A 22,397-nucleotide genomic window follows, 5' to 3' on the forward strand; every position below is an offset into this window, starting at 1 on the left:
TTTTTAACAAATAGTTTTTGCTTTGTAAAACTAGTAAAAGTAGTAAAATATGATTATTTTTTTTTCCTGTTTTCTGTTGTCTAAAACTTGGATGCGTCTTATAGTCCGAAAAATACGGTACTTGAATGTATTGAAAAAAAATGATGCTGGGTAATTTATGATTAACAGAATGCTTTTAAACAATTTGATTTACTTCTGGGTACACAAATCTTCTAATGTAAGGGTTCCCCAGCCGGACCACCAGTTTATATTAAAATCACTAATTAGATCTTTGAAATAGATCAACCTAAAATCAGACAGATGCCTGCTTCTTCCCTTAATAGTTCTTGCATAATTTGGAGGTGTGCTTTGGGTCATTGACCTATTGTAGGATGAAATTGCCTCCAATCAAGCGCTGTCCACAGGGTATGGCATGGCGTTGCAAAATGGAGTGATAGCCTTCCTTATTCAAAATCCCTATTACCTTGTACAAATCTCCCACTTTACCAGCACCAAAGCAACTCCAGACCATCACATGACCTCCACCATGCTTGACAGATGGCGTCAGGCACTCTTCCAGCATCTTTTCAGTTGTTCTGCGTCTCACAAATTCGATTCGTCTGTCCATAACACTTTTTTCCAATCTTCCTCTGTCCAATGTCTGTGTGCTTTTGCCCATATTAATCTTTTCCTTTTATTAGCCAGTCTCAGATATGGCTTTTTCTTTGCCACTCTGCCCTGAAGGCCAGCATCCCGGAGTCGCCTCTTCACTGTAGACGTTGACACTGGCGTTTTGAGGGTACTATTTAATGAAGCTGCCAGTTGAGGACCTGTGAGGCGTCTATTTCTCAAACTAGAGACTCTAATGTCTTGTTGCTCAGTTGTGCAGCGGGGCCTCCCACTTCTCTTTCTACTCTGGTTAGAGCCGGTTTGTGCTGTCCTCTGAAGGGAGTAGTACACACCGTTGTAGGAAATCTTCAGTTTCTTGGCAATTTCTCGCATGGAATAGCCTTCATTTCTAAGAACAAGAATAGACTGTTGAGTTTCACATGAAAGCTCTCTTTTTCTAGCCATTGTGAGAGTTTAATCGAACCCACAAATGTAATGCTCCAGATTCTCAACTAGCTCAAAGGAAGGTCAGTTTTATAGCTCCTCTAAACAGCAAAACTGTTTACAGCGGTGCTAACATAATTGCACAAGGGTTTTCAAGTGTTTTCTAATCATCCATTAGCCTTCTAACACAGTTAGCAAACACAATGTACCATTAGAACACTGGAGTGATGGTTGCTGGAAATGAGCCTCTATACACCTATGTAGATATTGCATTAAAAACCAGACGTTTGCAGCTAGAATAGTCATTTACACATTAACAATGTATAGAGGGGATTTCTGATTAACTTAATGTTATCTTCATTGAAAAAAACTGTGCTTTTCTTGCAAAAATAAGGAAATTTCTAAGTGACCCTAAACTTTTGAACGGTGGTGTAGATAACAGTGGTTTTTATTTTGAAACACGATCATTTTTGATAAAGTTATGAACAATTTTAGGTTTATGCTAATTAGTTATTAATGACCAACTGGGCGTTTTTTAACTTTTTACCAAGTGGGCCAATCAACGTCATACACTTCTCTTCATTCATACCCAGCTTGTTTCACTGCACAGCGGGATCTCGTGAGGTAACGCTGTAACGGGACTTCCTCCCACAGGTTCTTCATCATAGCCATGGAAGACTGAACAGACATCACCTCCAGCCAATGCAGATTCGGATAAACATCCTGGCACGACTAGAGGCGATGTCTGTTGACTCCTCCATCGCTCCTGAAGGACCTGTGGGAGGGCGACCTGTCACAGAGTGATCTCACGAGATCACGCTGTGCAGTGAAACTAGCTGGGCTGGAATGAAGAGAAGTGTATGACACTGATTGGTCAGCTTCATACACTTCTCTTTACAACGCCCACTTTGTAAAAAGTTAAAAAAACGCCCAGTTGGTCATTAAGAACTAATTAGCATAAATCTAAAATTGTTCATAACTTGCTAAAAAATGATTGTTTTTCAAAATAAAAACCACTGTTATCTACATTACAGCGCCTATCAGATTATGTAGGAGATAGGGCACTTATAATCTGGTGACAGAGCCTCTTTAAAGGGGTTTTCCCAGAATCATAAATTATCATCTATTTACAGGATTGGTGATAATTTTCTTAAAAATTATTTAGACAATTATATTGTCCACTAGATTCTAATTTAGCAAATCAACAGGATTCTCTAAGTAAATGAAATCATAGAGCAAACCCCTTGTGGATTATTATAATGTTTTGTCTTAATGCTTGTAAGTTTCTACTCATAATTTAAGGTCTGTAAAATCTATAGAGTAGAAAATCCCTCCCCCCCCAAGTCAAGGACACAAACAGTTAAATGCTCTATGTTTCACTTTATTTCACTATTTATATAAAGCAGATAAGAAACAGAACAGCAAATGATGTCCCAGATGATCAAACTCTGTCTCTACAATATTATCTAGGACCAGTCCCAGGCAAGGTCCCAAAAAGAACCAATTATTTTTATGCTATTCTATACTGCACTAAGGAAGATTCTTTTCGTAATTAGATATTTTTTTAAGCTTAACATATGAAGTAATGACATGAAGACTTTATAATATTCACCCTACTTCTCCTTGTGAGCTGCAATAGATATGACGGCCTTATAGTCATTAATGTCACTGACAGCCGTTCTCTCCTTGACCTTACAGTAATCAATGATAAAACCTTCTCCAACTAGAGCTTTCCTGGCAAAATCCTCATCACATGTGAAAACATGGAACTTGTCTTTTCCAACTGTAAAATATGTTGTACCTAAACTCCCAATTATTATGAGGTGTCCTCCAGGTTTCAGCAACCTAGAGAACTTCCTCAGATATCTGATGTAATCATCTTGATCTTTGCTGATAACATCGAGAAGCCAAGTAGTGATGACACAATCGGCTGGTGGTAAGACCAGCGGCTCTGTCATATTCTCTTTCTCCAGGTCGTATTTCACAACATGTTGAAGGGCTGATCTCAGTTTTGCTTCCTGGTCCTGACACTGATCACTGGGAAACAAAAAGACAAGGAAAGTGATTGTCCCACAGTCAACATCAACATGGTAGCTCAGGACTTAGCACTGGACTATTGACTTGCAATACTAGAGGTAAAGATTGAAATCAACCAAGACTATTACACCAAGTGTCAGACTTCGCCTTTCCAGCATTAACTTGTATAAGAATATTGAACTAAGTGGGTAATAAACAATTTTACTTTTGACTTGAGTTTTAACAGAGTAAACATTTTCCTGGATCTTTGCCCCATCTCCCATTATATTTGTTGTATAAGAAGGAACAATCACAATGACAGTGGTTTTCTCTTGATATTTGGACCAATACGTCACCTGTTTTCTTCTTTCACTTGTAGAAGTGTTGATGTGTGGCCCCAATAAAATGCTCCTGTACGTTCATCCACCCATCTCTTCAGCTCCATGATGCATCTGTTATTGACCTTCAGCACTACAATGTTTTTGAAAAACTCACAGGCTGAATATAAATGATGAACAAAGGAACCAGCACTGAGGTCAATCAAGATGTCTCCATCAATATGACCTGCAGAAAAACATTTTGACAATTGAAACATCTAATATATTAAACCCTCTAAGATTTTGTGGATAAACAAGGACATACAGTGGATCTAAAAATTCTACACCCCACCCTGTTAAAATGCCTGGCTTTTGTCATGTCAAAAAATCAGTAGAAGATGAATAATTTCAGAACTTTTTCCACCTTTAATGTGACCCATAATCTATACAGTTCCATTGAAAAACAAACTGAAATCATTTAGAGGGGGAAAATAACAAAACTACAATAATGTGGTTGCATAAGTGTGAACACCCTCTTATAAGTGGGGATGCGGTTGTGTTCAGAATTAGCCAATCACATTTAAACTCATGTTAAATAGTAGTCTGTACACAGCTGGCATTATTTAAAGTGATTCTGAGTAACCCCACATAAAGTTCAGCTGTTCTATTAGGATTTTCCTGACATTTTCGTTGTTGCATGTGACAGCAAAAGCCATGGTCCGTAAAGAGCTTCCAACACATCAAAGGGATCTGATTGTTGAAAGGCATCAGACAGGAGAAGGGTACCAACGAATTTCCAAGGCATTAGATATACCATGGAACACAGTGAAGACGGTCATCAAGAAGTGGGTTACATTTGGCACAACAGTGACATTACCAAGAACTGGACGTCCCTCAAAACTTGATGAAAAGACAAGATGACAAAAGGTCCAGGAGGCTACCAAGAGGTCTACAGCAAGATCAAGATTAAAGGAGCTACGGGACTTTCTGGCAGGTACTGGTTGTGTAGTGCATTTGACAACAATCTCCTGTATTCTTCATATGTCTGGGCTGTGGGGTAGTGTGACAGGACGGTAGCCTTTTCTAACAAAGAAAAACTTCCAAGCCCAGCTATGTTTTGCAAAGACCTACATCAAGTCTGCCAAAAGCATGTGGGAAGACGTGTTATGGTCTGATGAGACCAAGGGTGAAATTTTTGACAATAATTCCAAAACAATTGCCAAGTCAAGATGTGCCACGCTGATAGACTTCTACCCAAAAAGTCTGAATGCTGTCATAAAGTCAAAGGGTAATTCAACAAATATTTTAAGGGTATGCATATTTATGCAACCACATTATTTTTGTTCTTTATTTTTCTTTTTCCACCCTAAAAGATTTCTGTTTGTTTCTCAATACAATTGTACAACCTGGCATTTTAACAGGGGTGTGTAGACTTTTTATATCCACTGTATGTCTGTATCATTTCTATCAGACTATGTGAACATTGGGTCTCCAATACTGAAAAAGAGATAAAATAATCCTCAAATGTTCTATAGGTCGATGAAACCAATGTATTTTAGAAGGTAAAGATTGCAATCATCTGAAGTCCTGTGGTAAGAGGAAAGAAAAGGAGACGGGAGCCGTAATTAGAAAAATAAAAAAGCTTCTATTTGTTTTAACCCATTAGGGACACGCCCAATTTTAGCCTTGAGTACAGAACTTTTTTATTTTTTTGTTCGAGGTAGCTGTATGAGACTTTGATATATAAGCGCTATGTGTTTCAACGCCGGACTAGCGTCTTCATCAGGCAAATACAATACAAACACTAGGCAGGGTTATATATATATATATATATATGCACAGCACTTTACTAGACTGGCACCCAACTTCCAGCAACCCTTCTTGCCTGCTTCTATTGCTTTGCCCGAGGTTCCGATGCAAGTGGACCGGCTAAAATTGTCGGTCCAGGAGAAACAGCGCAGGTGCGCCTCTGGACTCTGTTTATATTGCGGCCTCGCTGGCCATGTCGTGCGTCTGTCCTCAGAAGCCAAAAAACCCCAGCGACTAGGTTTGGTTAGAGAGACAACCGTGGGCGTGACTGCATTTAATCGAAAACTCTCTTCCAAACTATTCTTTTTTGTAACCATCATTGCTGGCGAGAGGTCCCACCCGGTCTCTGCCTACCTCTACTCTGGCTCTGCAGCCAACTTCATCTGCCAAGACCTTGTGGATCTTCTTCAGTTTCCTACTGTCCTGCTAGAAAGGCTGTTGATCGTTGCCTCGGTGGATGGACTGCCATTGCCTGACCAAGTTGTGTCTGTGACCAAGCCATTGAGACTCCAAGTGGGAGCTCTTCATGCTGAGCTCATCTCCCTGTTTGTCCAGTCAAAGGCCGTCAACCCCGCTGCTGTGTTTGCCTTGGCTCCGTCTGCACGCCCCAGTCCTAGATTGGAACTCTGGAGAGATTCTCCAGTGGGGTCCGAAGTGTCTTGACCGCTATCTGGGTCCTATCCAGTCAGTACAGCCTTCTCCGCTTCAGTCATTGGCAGGGTTGCCTTCTTGTTTCTCCATGTTCTCCGATGTCTTCAATAAAAAGGAGGCTGAGACCTTGCCGCCACACCGGGCATGTGATTGTCCGATCGACCTGGTTCCTGAGTCGTTTCCTCCTCGCGGTAGAGTGTACCCTCTCTCCTTGCCAGAGACCAAGTCTATGTCAGCCTACATTATGGAAAATCTGGAGAGGGGCTTCATTCGTAAATCCTTTGTTAAGAAGAAAGATGGATCGCTACGACCTTGCATTGACTACCGATGCCTTAATCAGATCACGGTGAAGAACAGGTACCCTCTGCCTTTGATCTCTGAACTGTTTGACCGCATACGGGGGGAATTTTTTTCTCTAAACTAGACCTGCGGGGGGCCTACAAACTGATCTAGATTCGTCGAGGTGACGAGTGGAAGACTGCTTTTAATACTCGTGATGGGCACTACGAATATCTATTTATGCCCTTCAGCCTGTGTAATGCACCCGCAGTGTTTCAAGAATTTGTCAATTCAATTTTTCATGATCTCCTTCATGTTTGTGTTGTGGTGTATCTCGATGACATTTAGCTTTTTTTCCCCAGATCCAGTAGCTCATCAAAGTCATGTCCGCCAGGTGTTGCTTCGTCTAAGCGAGAATCGTCTTTATGCCAAGCTGGAATAGTGTGTGTTTGAGAAGAAGTCTCTATTCTTCCTGGTCTATATCATCTCCGATCAGGGCCTCAAGATGGACCCTCAGAAGGTAAAGGCTGTCCTGGAGTGGCCACGCCCCCAACGCTTAAGGGCCATACAACGCTTCCTGGGATTCGCCAACTTCATCCCCAACTTCTCATCTTTGACTGCTCCTATCTCCACCCTCACTAAAAAGGGTATGAATGCCAAGGTGTGGACTCCGGAGGCAGAAGCAGCATTTGAATCCTTAAAGAAAGCCTTCACGTCAGCCTCTATTCTGCACCACCCTGATGTATCCCTACAGTTCTCGTTAGAGGTGGACACTTCCTCTGTTGGTGCTGGTGCACGGTTGTTCCAGAGAGGTTCGAAAGGCAAGGCTTTAGTATGTGGCTTCTATTCCAAGCTGTTTTCTTCTGCAGAGCGCAACTAATCGATTGAGGACCGGGAGTTATTGGCCATCAAGCTGGCTCTGCAGGAGTGGAGACATCTACTGGAGGGCGTAGTTCATCCTATCCTGGTCTTCACGGATCACAAAAACTTGACCTACCTACAGATGGCCCAGTGGTTGAATCCTCGACAAGTCAGGTGGTCATTGTTCTTTGCTCGGTTTCGGTTCGAACTCCACTACCCACCTGCTGACAAGAATGTGAGGGCCGACGCCTGGTCTAGGTCTTTTGAAACTGAGGACACTGTGGATTCCCCACAGAATATTATTGATCCGTCCTGCATCTTCTCTGTGAACCCTCTGCAAGTTAGAGACATTCCTCCGGGAAGGACTTTTGTGCGTCTGGTGGACAGAGGAAGAATCCTTCGCTGGGGTCACAGTTCTAAGCTGGCAGGTCACGCGGGTGCTCGTAAGACCCAAGATCTAATCGCCCGTCAGTTCTGGTGACCCAGATAAAGACGTTATGGACTTTATCTCCTCATGCACTGTATGCGCAGCAAATAAAGTTGCTCACTCCAGACCTGCTGGCCTGCTCCAACCATTGCCTGTGCCCGTTGCTCCTTGGCAGCCTGTCGCAATGGAGTTTGTCACGGACCTTCCTCCTTCTGCGGGTTGCAATGTAATCTGGGTGGTGGTGTATCGATTTTCTAAGATGGCTCATTTAGTTCCCTTGACCGGTGTGCCGTCTGCTACGTGATTAGCTGACCTCTTCATTCAACACATCTTCCAGTGCGCGCATATTGCAGGAAGTCTGCAATCTAGCCCAGGATGCTCTGGGCTATAAAAAGGGCTCTGCACTCTTGTTACTTGCCAGAGCGTTGTTTTTTACCCGAAGTTTGTCGTGCTAATGGTCTTCTAGTGTCTTCCAGTTTCCTCGTGCACCCTGTTCCTGTATCCTGTTTCCGTGCTATCCTGTTCTAGTGCCGTGCTGAGCTGTTGCCATATTGTGCTGTGTTCCACGCCTGTTCTGCTACGCCACACCTGACATCAACTCGCCGCCTGGTCCCAGACGTGCCTGCCTTGCTACTGTCTACGTTGCCTCAGGTATCCTCTCTGAACTATTGACTCTGTACTTTACCTGTTTGGCCAGCTGCCATCCCGCTACACTGTACGGCCCAGTGGGTCCACACCCTGCATCGCGACAGTAGTAGATGTTACCTGCAGACCAATGTAACACCACAGATACCACACATTGATAACTCTCTGAGTATAGATAATATAGATATTACTTGCAGTCCTATGTAACACCACAGATAAAATACAGTGATACAGACACATATATATAGACACATAGGCACAAATAAACATGCACATATTGGAACATTTACACATGCAAACACAGACACGTATATAAACAGACACATATACACACACAGGGACACCTAAAGAAACACATAGGCACATATACAGGCAAAAACAGCAGAAATATTCTCCATTAGGCAGCTCCCCGTTGCTATGGGCGGACCTTCCTTCTCTACGCTTTCTGCCTCTCCACCTGTCTCCTCCGTGTGTGTAACAAGGAGCAGAGGATAGAGAGCTCATTAAATGGCAGGCCCAGTGGCGACCCCTATATGCAGAAAGGGTGCAGCACCCTGTGCATTTGCATGGGGCCCTTGTGTAGTATGGTCTGTATAATGTAGATTAAGAAGAAAGGTGTTAGACCAGGGGTGGGCAAACTTTTTGACTCGCGGGCCACAATGGGTTCTAAAATTTGACAGAGGGGCCGGGCCAGGAGCATTTGGAGGGAGTGTTTGGGCCGGATATACTAAAGCATTAAATGTAGTGTGTGCAAACCTCATAGCACAGTAAGAACACTACAACCCAATTTATTAACTGTCTTTCAAATGTGAAAAATAGCCCTTATCAGTTAATAAATTTGTCTCAAGGAATATGCAAGATATGGCATTTACATACTATTTCGCAGATACTGGGAGGAGGAAATGTAAATAGATTAAAATAACATACGCACTGTGATTTATCAAGAAAAAAGTTCTGTTGACTCTGTAAATTAGCTGCCAACCTCTGAGCAGTAGCCGCCCGTTCTTGTGTTGACTGCTTGCTAGCATAGTTTGCATGCTTCGTGGCAAAGTGACGGCTGATATTGTACTCTTTGAAAACCGAAGGGCTTAATGGTGACGTGAAACGAAGTGAAAATTAAAGTGAAATAAAGAGAAATACGCGCCACATTAACCCCTTAATGACCGGGCCATTTTGCACGTTAATGACCAAGGATTATTTTTTGTTTTTCCACGGTCGCATTCCAAGAGTCGTAACTTTTTTTTTATTACGTCGACATAGCCGTATAAGGGCTTGTTTTTTGCGGGACGAGTTGTATTTTGTAATTGCACCATTTTTATATGCTTACAATATATTGATTAACTTTTATTAACTTTATTTTAGGAGAGAATTGAAAATAAGCAGCTATTCCAGCATTAATTTTCACGTTATAAATTTACGCCGTTCACTATGCAGCGTAAATAACATGTTAACTTTATTCTATGGGTCGGCACGATTACAGGGATACCAAATGTGTAAAGGTTTTATATGTTTTTTCTACGTTTGCACAATAAAAACCCTTTTAGAAAAAAATTACTTGTTTTTGCATCGCCGCGTTCCAAGAGCCGTCATTTTTTTATTTTTCCGTCGATGTGGCCGTACGTGGGATTGATTTTTGCGGGACAATGTGTAGTTTTCATTAGTACTATTTTGGGGTACATAGGACTTATAGATGAACTTTTATTTTATTTTTTATGGGGGGAATGGGAGAAAAGAGAGAATTTTGCCGTTGTTTTTTGCGTTTTCTTTGGACGCCGTTCATCCGGCGGTTTCATTAATGTGTTCATTTTATTGGTCAAGTTGTTACAATCGCGGGGATACCATATATGTGTATGTGTGATTTGTTTTGACCGTTTTATTAAATAAAACCACTTTTTGGGGCAAAAAAGTAGTTTTATTTGACTTTGACTGTAATTTTTTTTATTTTTTTTTTCACAAACTTTATTTAACGGTTTTACTTTTTTTTTTTTAGTCCCACCAGGGGACTTCACTATGCGATATGCCGATCGCATATATAATGCTTTGGTATACTTCGTATACCAAAGCATTATTGCCTGTCAGTGTAAAACTGACAGGCAACCTGTTAGGTCATGCCTCCGTCATCGCCTAACAGGCAGATGCTGAAGACAGACCTGGGGGTCTTTGTTAGACCCCCGGCTGTCATGGAAACCCGACGGCGACCCGCGATTTGTTTGCGGGGGCGCCGATCGGGAGACAGAGGGAGTTCCCCCCTCTGTCAAACACATTAAATGCCGCTGTCACTGTTGACAGCGGCATTTAATGGGTTAAACTGCCGGAATCGGCGCGTGCTTCGATTCCGGCAGTTGCAGCAGGAGCCAGGCTGTGTATAACAGCCGTGCTCCTGCCGCTGATCGCGTGGGTAAACTGTCAGTACCCGCGCGATCACAGGACGGATATATCCGTCCTCCTGCGCGAACTAGCAGCTGCTGAGGACGGATATATCTTGGACAAGTTCGGCGGGCCGGATTAAAAAGCCTAACGGGCCGTATGTGGCCCGCGGGCCGTAGTTTGCCCATGTCTGTGTTAGACACACCTGGCTGGATTCCATATTCTAAGGCACCAGATTGGACACACAGAAACCATATAAGCTGTCCCAAGGGAAGTTATAGCTATGGATCTTCTACAAAACTATATATGCAGGCTCAGAAGTCCTAGGAGTGGACATTATTGTCTTCAAAACATTTTTAAGAAAATTACGTTAACTTTTAAAGAATTTTCGAGCTTTATTTTGGTTCCTTCAGTGTCACTGAGGATTTACATCTACAGCTTCACATATGACACCTAGTGTTTCTGATTTCCATACCCTTTACTGGCTATAATATATAGGTGCGCCCTCTGTTAGATTTTTCCAACACTTTTTTTCTTGATCTGTGCTTTGCTGACTTTTTCCTCCCTTTACTATTTGAGTTCTTGTGACATGTACACGCAATTAGAATTTTTGAGATGCCCTTCATAATCCGCCAAAATGTTTTCCAGAGTTCTCGAGGTTAGAGAAGAAAAAACAATGACTCTACTGAACCCTGACACCCGATATTCTTCATTATATATAATGAATGGGCTTTGCTCTCCTCCCTATGATTTTCAAGTTGCTAAGACTGGGACAGTATTTTTGCTCTCTCTGATCTCCCACACCCCAAAAAACAAGTTTGCATAATTTGTATTCAGTGGTTTACAATTGTTTAAAACCAGTTAAAAGTAGAATAATATACATAAAATCAAGATACATACCCATTGCGAAAACTTGTCTAAGATTTTCAATGACAAATTTCAAAGTGTCATCTCCAAAGACCATGTCAGGTTTATCTGAAAAGTAATGCTCCAGAAATTGTCTGGAATCAAAGCCATGTACATGATAGAGCTTATGGGAACTGGAATCCATCATCTACTCTTGTATCACAGACGGGGTGACTACCTCTAGACCGGGACACAAGGTCTTTTTTATAATTACCAGGATTCAATCTACAAAGTGTGTTACTAAGAATAACATCACATGATGACTTATTATATTCATGAGCCGGTCATGGGAACTTGTGTTATAATAAATTTACATAGAGAAATAATGATCTTTAACCCCTTCCCGACATTTGCTGTATGTATAAGTCATGGAAAGCCAGTGCTTCCCGCATTTTGCCATATCCATACGACAAATGGATGGCACCGGCTGAGAACCTGAGTCGGGGCCATCATTGCAGCTGACATCCGGCTGTAATGGCGGGGAACGAAATTAGCTTCGATCCCCGCCATTAATCCCTTAAATGCAGCGGTCAAAAGCGTTCACTGCATTTAAGTTGTTGCAGCTTATCATAACCCCAGCAATAAAATTGCAGGGGTTCCGGTGGCTGCAATGGCAACCGGAGGCCTAATACTGGCCTCCTGGTCTGCCTAGCATGGAAAACTTCCAGCCCCCGCCCTGCGGTGGGGCCTGAAAGGCTTCCATAGCCGACGACAATATGGCGCCGGCTCAGGAGCTGAGCCGTCTTACTCAGCGGTGGATGTCAACTGTATGTTACAGCTGACATCCACCTGTAATGGCAGGAACCAGAGCTATTTCCGATTCCTGCCATTAACCCCTTAGATGCAGCAATCAAAAGCGATCGCTGCATCTTAGATATTGCTTGCAGATCGCCAGCCCTGACATGCAATCAGGGCTGGCGACTGCTGCTATGGCAAAAGGAGACCTAACAATGGCCTCCTGCTCTGCCATTACGGAATCCGATTAGGCCCCGCCGGGAGGCGAAGCCTAATTTTCTTGCTGTCCGTGAATGACTGACAGATCTAATACATTGCACTACATAGGTAGTGCAATGTATTAGGAAAAAAACAAATCTGACAGTTGGACCTTCATGTCCCCTAGTGGGACTAAAGAAAAGTGTAAACAAAAGTGTAAAAAAAAAAGTTTTAAAGCATATAATTAAAGTTTCAAGTAATAAAATAAAACACAATTGCCCTGTTCACTTATCAAGTCCTTTATTATTGAAAAAAATCAAATAAACCATAGATCTTTGGTATCACCGCGTCCATAACGGCCTGAACTATAAAAATGTGATGTTATTTATTCCACGCAGTGAATGGGGTAAAAGAAAACCGTAAAAAAACTATACCAGAATTTCTGTTTTTTGGTCACTTTGCCCTACAAATATTGGAATAAAAAGTGATCAAAAAGTCGCATGTATCCAAAAATGGTACCTATATAAACTGTAGCTCATCTCGCAAAAGACAAGCCCTCATACAGCTCCATCGACTAAAAAAATTAAGCTATGATTAAGAACCATAGAGGTTTGAAACGCGTAAGCGTGGTCCCGGGATTAACATTTTAATTGTATTGTTTTTTTAAATGACCAAATAAAACCTATTTTTTTTTTACAAGTGTGCTGCATACACCATTTTTCTTCTTTCATTCCTTTGTATACCTGCTGTCGACTCAGGATTTCTCTTGGGATAACTCCGAGCACCTTTACCATTCATACTGTGGTCTTGACAAACGTATGGACTAACGCAGTGGAAACACGGTGAGCGAACCCTTGTTTATTTTTTAAATTTTTTTGAAAAAATTAAAACGTTATGGTTGTAAAACATAAAAAAGTGATATAAATTAGGTATCGACGGAATCCCGCAGAATAAAGTTAACTTGTATTTTAACATATGGTGAATGGTGTATAACAAAATTATGCCAGAATTGCAGTTTTTTGGTCACCTTGCCTCCCAAAAAAATAGGATAAAAAGTACGAATAATAACTACAGCTCATCCCACAAAAAAACAGCCCTCGTGCCACTACGTCTATAAGCAAATTAACAGGAGTCTATTAAAATCCTATTAGTAAATTAAATCATAGAGAAAAACCCTTGTGGATTATTATATTGTTTTTTCTTAAACCTTGTAAGTTTCTTCTCATAAATCAAGGTCTGTAAATCCCCCTCCAAGTCAAGGACACAAACAGTTAAATGCTCTATGCTTCACTTTATTACACTATTTATATAAAGCAGATACGAAACAGAACAACGATGAGAAAGCAACTGATCCCAAGATTTCAGACTTTCATGACGTCCCAGATGATCACACTCGGTCTATACAATATTATCTAGGACCAGTCCAAGGCAAAGTCCAAAAAAACTATTCTATACTGCACATACTCCTTTTTGGTTGTTAGATATTTTTTTTAGCTTAACATATGAAGTAATGACATGCAGACTTTATAATATTCACCCTACTTCTCCTTGTGAGCTGCAATAGATATGACGACTTTGTAGTCAATAAGGTCACTCACGACCGTTCTCTACTTGACATTATAGTAATCAATGATAAATCCTTCTCCAACTAGAACTTCCTTAAGAAAATCCTCATCATATGTAAAACTATGGAACTTGTCTTTATCGACTGTAAAATATGTTGTCCCTTCACTCCCAATTAATATGAGGTGTCCTCCAGGTTTTAGCAACCTAGAGAACTTCCTCAGATATCTGATGTAATCCTCTTGACCTTTGCTGATAGCATCCAGGAGCCAAGCACTGATGACACAATCGGCTGGTGGTAAGACCAGTGGCTCTGTCATATTCTCTTTCTCCAGGTCGTATTTCACAATATGTTGAATGGCTGATCTCAGTTTTGCTTCCTGGTCCTGACACTGATCACTGGAAAATAAAGAAGACAAGTAAAAAGTGATTGTCCCACAGTCAACACCAACTTAGTGGCTCAGGACTTAGCACTGGACTATTGACTTGCAATACTAGAGGTAAAGCTTGAAATTATCCAAGACTGTGGCACCAAGTGGGACACTTTTTATCTGAAATATATCAAAGGAAGAAGTGTTTCATGGTGCAGAAATCCCAAACACAGTGCAGCCTGTAAACACAGATATAAGAATAATCCCCACCTGGGGCAGTTGTGCGGTTTCCAGGCACAACACTGTTTAAGAGCAAAATAAATGATGTAGTGGCTGCTGCTTCCTAGCTGATGCAAGGCTCCATCGTGTCATTTTTCATTCAGATGAGAAAATGTTGCCTGGCTGGATTGCATATTCTAAGGCCCCACACTGGACACACAGGAACCAGATAAGATGTCCCAAGGGGAGTTATAGGTTTGGGGCTTCAACACAGCCATATATGCAGGCTCAGAAGTCCTAGGAGTGGATATTATTGTCTTGAAAACATTTTTGCTAAAATGAAATCAACTTTTTAAAGATTTATGAGCTTCATTTTGGTTCCTTCAGTTTTATTCAAAACCCACAGATCTACAGCTTCACTTAGGACAAGTAAGGTTTCTGACTTCTAGACCCTTTACAGGCTATACTACATAGCTGTGCCTTCTGTTAATGCTTCCCCCCCAAAAAAAAATCGATCTACCCTATGATTACTTGTTTCCCCTTTTAGTAGTTGTGTTCTTGTGACGTGACTGCACCTGACGTTGTTATTGAGCATAGAACTTTAGATTCTAGAGATCAGATTCTCGTTTATAATAAAAAAAATTGTCAGATAACAGCGGATTTAGATAATTGCACCCACAATTAGAATTTTTGGGATGCCCTTAATCATCCCTCATAAACTTTTTTAGGGTCTTCGAGGTTAGAGAAGAGAAAACAATGTCTCTAAATACTAAACCCTGATACCCTATACTCTTCATCATATACAGTGACTAGGGTTTTGCTCGGCTCCCTGTGATTATATAGTTGCTAAGACTTGGCAGTATTTTTGCCCTCACTGATCTCCCACACCCCAAAAAACAAGTTTTCCCAATTTGAATTCAGTTGTTAGAATTGCTTAAAATCAGTTAAATATATACTAAAAACTTGTCTAAGATTTTCAATGAGAAATTTCAAGGTGTCATCTCCAAAAGCCATGTCAGATTTATCTGAAAATTAATGCTCCAGACATTGTCTGGAATCAAAGTCATGTACATGATAGAGCTTATGGGGACTGGAATCCATCATCTACTCTTGTATCACAGACGGGGTTAATACCTCTAGACTGAAAAAGATTTATTGCCTGCCGGCAACAGAAGCCCTGTTTTCCAACTAACAATTAGAAAATAACAAAGTATTTATTGAATTTATGCAAAGAAAAGACAGACTACATATAATTTAAAAATTAAAGTCCATTGCTGACTGCAATCAGCTTAGTGCAAGGTACAGAAAGCCTGGAGCTAACGGCTGCAGCACGCAGCACCAGACCCAACGTTCAATTCTAAGAGTCAGCAGGACACGTGTTTAAAATTTCAGACTAGAAGCCCCCCCGACATGTTTCGCTACGATGTAGCGTCTTCAGGGGTATCGGGGCTAATGACAGAGCGCGGCGAGATGGCCCTGTTTAAGTATATAATAGAGTTGCTCCACACGTTCTATTGATTGGCCGAGGGCCAATCACAGAGGGAGCAGAGAACGAGCCCCCCGTTCTGTGACGGGCATACCACACCACCAATAAGCAGCCACTCTATGCGACCAATGAGGGCATAGCAAGGCGCGCATGCGTATGAGGGCAAAGACGAGTGATAGAGTGATTTGCCGTGGAGCTATTCAGCTCGATGCGCATGCGTAGTGGGAAGAGATAGAGTGATAGACAGATTCCCAGATGTCAGGGGCTGACATAGTATCAATATTAGAGTATTTGTATGGTGGGAAATGAGTGGAGCTATTTAGTGATGATAACACAGTGGGTCGTCTTAGGCAAAAGAGGCCGGCAATCAGCGGAGCCGAGGTACCAAGCCCATTATGCCCGCACGGCACATTTAATGTTAGACAGTTTAGAGTACTGACACAGTTCAGGTAGCCATCTATAAAGTAACATATGTCCGACGGAGTGACGGACAAGCCAATGTGTCAATTTTCAGTGTAGTCTAGACTAGGCTAAGCAATAAATATATCTTATCTATAGTCAATAGGTCAAATAGTAAAGCCTGCATGTCAGACGACATACAGGTAAGGTTTGATAACAGGAGGATCAATATAATGAGACATATAAAGGACAGTCGTTCCGAAGTGGTCAAATGCATTAGTGACTGGATAGTAGAATATAGTGTCCTGTGATCTTGATAATAGTATATAGTGGCCACGTATAGGATTCATAGAAACGCTGTATAGGTAAATCCCTCATTTAGACCCCCTGGGCTGAGGGATCCCAGGCGATGGATCCAGCGTGCTTCCTCTTGTAATAGTTTGCGGTCCAGGTTGCCAGCTCTGGGGCCGAGTTTGACCTTCGTGATACCCCAAAATTGTAACGAGCGAGTATCTCCTCCGTGAACGTTGTGTATATGCCTAGATAGGGATGTTTCTTCCTTATTATTTATGGTACTTAGATGTTTCGCCGCGCGCTGTCATTAGCCCCGATACCCCTGAAGACGCTACATCGTAGCGAAACATGTCGGGGGGGCTTCTAGTCTGAAATTTTAAACACGTGTCCTGCTGACTCTTAGAATTGAACGTTGGGTCTGGTGCTGCGTGCTGCAGCCGTTAGCTCCAGGCTTTCTGTACCTTGCACTAAGCTGATTGCAGTCAGCAATGGACTTTAATTTTTAAATTATATGTAGTCTGTCTTTTCTTTGCATAAATTCATTAAATACTTTGTTATTTTCTAATTGTTAGTTGGAAAACAGGGCTTCTGTTGCCGGCAGGCAATAAATCTTTTTCAATTTAACCAATACGCCCACCAACTATAGGGGTCCTCCCCTTTGTGTGTATCGAATACCTCTAGACTGGGGCACAAGGTCTTCATATAATTACCAGGATTAAATTTACATAGTGTGTGACTAAGAATAACTTATCTCATGATGACTTATTATATTCATGAGCCGGTCATGGGATTATGTGTTATAATAAATTCACATAGAGGAATAATGATCTGTAAAACAAATAAATTTAATTGTTAAAGTAAATTAAAAAAAACAACCATAGAAATTTGTTTCGTTGAAAAAATAAAAAAGTTATGACTATACGACAGTCAAAAAATGTAATTAGATTAAATTAAAAATAATGCTTGGTCATTAAGGCCAAAAAAAGACCTGGTCGCTTAGGTGTTAAAGGCATGTACACCTTTGCAAGGCGATTTTTATTTTTAAATAAAATGGCACATCAGTGTGTTTGGTGCAACTTTTTTTATTTATTTTTTACTTTATTTTAACACTTAGTAATGTCCATAACCTGTAATTAGAGCAAATACTATAATTTATACAATAGTAAAAAATAAAAAAAACCATATAAAGAATAAGGAGAAAGAGAGAAAGAGGAGAAGAAAAAAGTTATTCCTTTATATTATTTCTTTACGTTATTCTTTTGTTCCCAGTTTAACCAACTTGTCCATTTATTATGCGGATCTTTTAGATGAAAAACATTATTCTTATTTAGAGTCATTTCATAGCAATGGTATTGGTTGACTCGATTTATAACACTATGAATATCCGTCATAATTTTTGACTTACATTTATAGACCACCTCTATTCTTGCGACAGAAGTTTATTTGTAACCCATCTAAATGGATCTCGAATAAACTCAGTAGAAAGGTCCAACAATGGCAACTCTGGTATTGGGCGGATCTCCCTAGAGCAGATGATGGTCACCAAAACAAAAGTATCCTTCCGAATTTTTTATACTTTCATATATTTCAACCACATATGTATTAAATTCCCTCTCTCCCTACAACCATGCCAGCAAAGATCTGACTCTGATGGATAAATTCTCGCTAATTTAGCAGGCATCAAATACCAGCATAGTTGAGTTCTCCGAATGATCTCAATATGGTTAATACAACGTGTATTTTTACATGACCAATTTGTATCTTGGTACCAATTATGTAATGAGAAACTTTTCCAAGGTCCTTTTCCCAGTTTACAATATATTTAAATTTCTTACTGCTATATAATGACCACAACTCATAATAAATGTGTCACGATCCGTGGCAATGGGGACCCACTAGGCTGCACCGCAGTAGTGGATTAGCAGCTGGCCAAACAACAGTCCTAGTACAAGGGTATCTTTGATAGTCCAGACAATAGCGGAGGCTAGGCACAGATGAACTTGCAAGCAGATGACACCAGACATGGTGTATAACAGCAGGGGAAACAGGTGGCACAACACAACTCTAAGGCTGGGTTCACACGACCTATGTTCAGGCGTAAACTAGGCGTATTATGCCTTGATTTATGCCTGAAAATAGGGCTACAATACGTCGGCAAACATCTGCCCATTCATTTGAATGGGTTTGCTGACGTACTGTGCAGACGACCTGTAATTTACCCGTCGTCGTTTGACAGCTGTCAAACGACGACGCGTAAATTGACTGCCTCGGCAAAGAAGTGCAGGGCACTTCTTTGCAACGTAATTTGAGCCGTTCTTCATTGAACTCAATGAAGAGCAGCTCAAGATTTACGAGTGTCACAGACGCCTTGCATAATACGAGGAGGAGCATTTACGTGTGAAACGAGGCAGCTGTTTTCTCTTGAAAACAGTCTGTCTTTTCACACGTAAATGCCTGCTATCGTGTGCACATACCCTTACACTCTAAGGCACAGGAACACATAACTTAGATGTGATCGGTAATAGGCGACCTAATGGATTCAGGTCTCAGCGCTATATACAGCTGCTCTGTATACAGGATACAAAGCAGCTGTATCTCAAAAAGTGCAAATCATTTTCAATAAAAAGTAATTAAAACTTGCACCAATCGCAGTAATAGATATCTTTATATATCATAGTGACATGTCCGAAGTTTTCATCGGTGGGGGACCGAGCACTGAGGCCCCCACCGATCGCTAAAACGAAGCAGCAGAAGTGCTCGGGTGAGCGCTGTGCCGCTTCATTTATGATCGACTTTCAGCCGAGTGAGCGGTGTACGGACTCCTAGACTTTCTATTGAGCCTGTACACTGCTCCAAGGAAAGCCAAACAGAATTGAAGCGGCACACCGTTCACCCGAGCACTTCTGCTGCTTCGTTTTAGCGACTAGTGGAGGTGTCTCAGTGCTCGGCCCCCACTGATCAAAACTTCTGACATGTCAACATTTTTTTAAAAAGTTGTTACACTTTAAAGAGAATCTTTCACCTGCCCACAGATTTGCATTTGAGTGCAGCATGTAATGGTCAGGGCTGCACAAACTCTGGGGCACTTTACATTTTTTTTCCTACCCTCTTTCCTTACTTAGATATCGGTGCTGTAATATTTGGCACCCGATATTTAAATAACCCCATGAACTGCCAATGGGGCGGTAATTGGCAAGGGGACGTGTAACATCGCTGTGACACTGCCCAATCCGCTGCGGACAATGTCAACAGCAAGAGCTGGAGAGAGGAGATCATGTGCGCGCGCACGCTCTCACTCTTCAGCTCTCGGCAGGCAAGTACAAGACTGTGATCTCAGGTGAGAGATCAGTCTTGTCGTCCTTGCCTGCCGAGAGCTAAAGAGTGAGAGCGTGCGTGCGCGCACAGCTCCGATGCCATGAAACAGAAGAAGAAGAATTCACACTCTTCTTCTCCTCTTGTGTTCCTTAGTGGTGGCGGAGCTGCGCGCACGCGCTCTCTCTCCACCTCTTGCTGTAACGCTGACCGTAGCTGATTGGACAGTGTCACAGCGATGTTACACGCCCCCTTGCCAATTACCTCCCCATTGACAGTTCAGGGGGTTATTTAAATATCGGGCGCCAAATATTACAGCACTGATATCTAAATAACGAAAAAAAATTAAAGTGCCCCAGAGTTTGTGCGGCCCCCCCCCCTCCCCATTACCTGCTGCACTCAGCTGTACATGTATGGGGAGGTGAAAGGTTCTCTTTAAAAGAAAGGTGTTATAATTTCTTATTTTTTTATTGGCCTAATTTTTCTAATTATTTTAATATGTTTCCGAAGGTAGCTATTTATTCATATGTTTGTACGTCTGTGGGGGCAGCCAGCTTTATTTTTATTTTTCATACTGCTAATTTTTGTTTTGCAAGTTCCGCTGGACCATTTGGACCACGTCGTAGATTCATTGGACTACTTCGCTGATTTAAGCTTTATTTCTTTTTTTTTTTAAATAAAATGGTTAAAGTGGAATGTGTGGAAGAGTTGTCATTTCAATAAAATAAATGTCTTTATGTCTCTTTTTTTTAATACTTCATTACCGCCTTAGTAATGGCTGCTGTCTGATTGAGAGCGTCCATTACTAAGAAGGGGCTTAGTGTTAGCCAGTAATAAGGCTATCACTAACCCATATTATTACCCCGGTACCCACCGCCACCAGGAGTACTGGGAAGAGCTGGGTACGATCCAGCACCCGACTGTCTGAAGAGAAGGGCGGGTACTGGGGTGGCCGCAGGCAGGTAATATCAGGCTCGGAATGGCCAAAAACCATGGCCCTTCCCACCCTGGTAATGCTAGGCTGCTGCTGCTTTATTGTATCTGGCTGGATATGAAAAATGCAGGGGATCTCACGTAATTTTTTTTCTATTTCTTTTTTTAAAAAGACGTGGGGTTCCCGCTATTTTTCACAACCAGCCAGATACAATAAAGCAGCTGCAGCCTAGCATCTCCAGGGTGGGAAGGGCAACGTTTTTTATCCCTTCCCAGCCTGGTAAAACCAGCCTGTGACCGCCCTGCTGCCTTACCGTCGCTTCAGATGGTCGGGTACTGGATCGTACTCCCCTCGCGGCAGTGAGAACCAGGGTAATAATAGGGGTTAGTGATAGCCTTTTTACTGGCTATCACTAAGCCCCTTCTTAGTAATGGACGCTCTCAATCAGACAGCAGCCATTACTAAGGCCATAATAAAGTATTAAAAAAAAACACAAGAAAAACTTTTATTGAAATCTAAACTCCCCCTTGCAACCCTCTTTCACCATTTTATTTTTATTTTTAAAAGTAGATCATCGGAGTAGTCCAATGTATCTACGACGTAGTCCAAACGCTCCAGCGGAACCTACCAAAAAAAAGCAGTATAAAAATGTAAAAAACTTAAATTTGCCACAATAGTCACTCGATATAACTATACTGTAATCACTAATATGGTCTGCAGATATCTTGTGTATAACTGGCATCTACCTCTATACGGTCACAATATGGTGGTAATATTGGTCTATATATAGTGTGATTTATTCACTAACAGTATGGTGGGTTTTTTCTGACACAATGTTGTAGTAATATGTGATCATGGTTTGGCAGTTTTATTCAGTAACCGTATGGAGGTATTATTCAGTAACAGTATAAATGTATTATTCAGTAACAGTATGGGGGTATTATTCAGTAACAGTATAAATGTATTATTCAGTAACAGTATGGTGGTATTATTCAGTAACAGTATGGGGGGATTATTCAGTAACAGTATGGGGGTATTATTCAGTAACAGTATGGGGGTATTATTCAGTAACAGTATGGGGGTATTATTCAGTAACAGTATGGAGGTATTATTCAGTAACAGTATGGAGGTATTATTCAGTAACAGTATGTAGGTATTATTCAGTAACAGTATAAATGTATTATTCAGTAACAGTATGCGGGTATTATTCAGTAACAGTATGGGGGTATTATTCAGTAACAGTATGGTGGTATTATTCAGTAACAGTATGGGGGTATTATTCAGTAACAGTATGGGGGTATTATTCAGTAACAGTATGGAGGTATTATTCAGTAACAGTATGGGGGTATTATTCAGTAACAGTATGGGGGTATTATTCAGTAACAGTATGAAGGAATTATTCAGTAACAGTATGGGGGTATTATTCAGTAACAGTATGGAGGTATTATTCAGTATCAGTATGGAGGTATTATTCAGTAACAGTATGGAGGTATTATTCAGTAACAGTATGAGGGTATTATTCAGTAACAGTATGGGGGTATTATTCAGTAACAGTATGGGGGTATTATTCAGTAAC

General features: G+C 41.3%; 2 protein-coding genes across 2 annotated transcripts in view; both read right to left on the reverse strand.

Moving 5' to 3' along the window:
* LOC142710473 (oocyte zinc finger protein XlCOF29-like) overlaps positions 1 to 22,397 on the reverse strand; it is a 238,217-nt gene that overhangs the window by 184,516 nt on the left and 31,304 nt on the right. The gene's annotated exons all lie outside the window — the stretch shown is intronic.
* On the reverse strand, positions 2,646 to 11,458 carry LOC142664728 (nicotinamide N-methyltransferase-like). The gene is made up of 3 exons (XM_075844021.1): positions 11,305 to 11,458; positions 3,405 to 3,612; positions 2,646 to 3,069 (listed from the first exon to the last, which is right to left on the reverse strand). Exons 1-3 carry the CDS (start codon positions 11,456 to 11,458, stop codon positions 2,646 to 2,648), a joined length of 786 nt encoding a protein of 261 aa, XP_075700136.1.

Source organism: Rhinoderma darwinii, chromosome 1, assembly GCF_050947455.1.
Source record: "Rhinoderma darwinii isolate aRhiDar2 chromosome 1, aRhiDar2.hap1, whole genome shotgun sequence".
NCBI lineage: Eukaryota > Metazoa > Chordata > Amphibia > Anura > Rhinodermatidae > Rhinoderma > Rhinoderma darwinii.

Coding starts and splice junctions, on each gene's coding strand:
- LOC142664728 (XM_075844021.1), bottom strand. CDS start 11,458: ATGATGGATTCCAGTTCCCATAAGCTCTATCATGTACATGGCTTTGAT. Junction 3,613..11,304: donor TAGACAAGTTTTCGCAATGG/GTATGTATCTTG, acceptor GTTTTTCTGCAG/GTCATATTGATGGAGACATC. Junction 3,070..3,404: donor CAAGTGAAAGAAGAAAACAG/GTGACGTATTGG, acceptor TTTGTTTCCCAG/TGATCAGTGTCAGGACCAGG.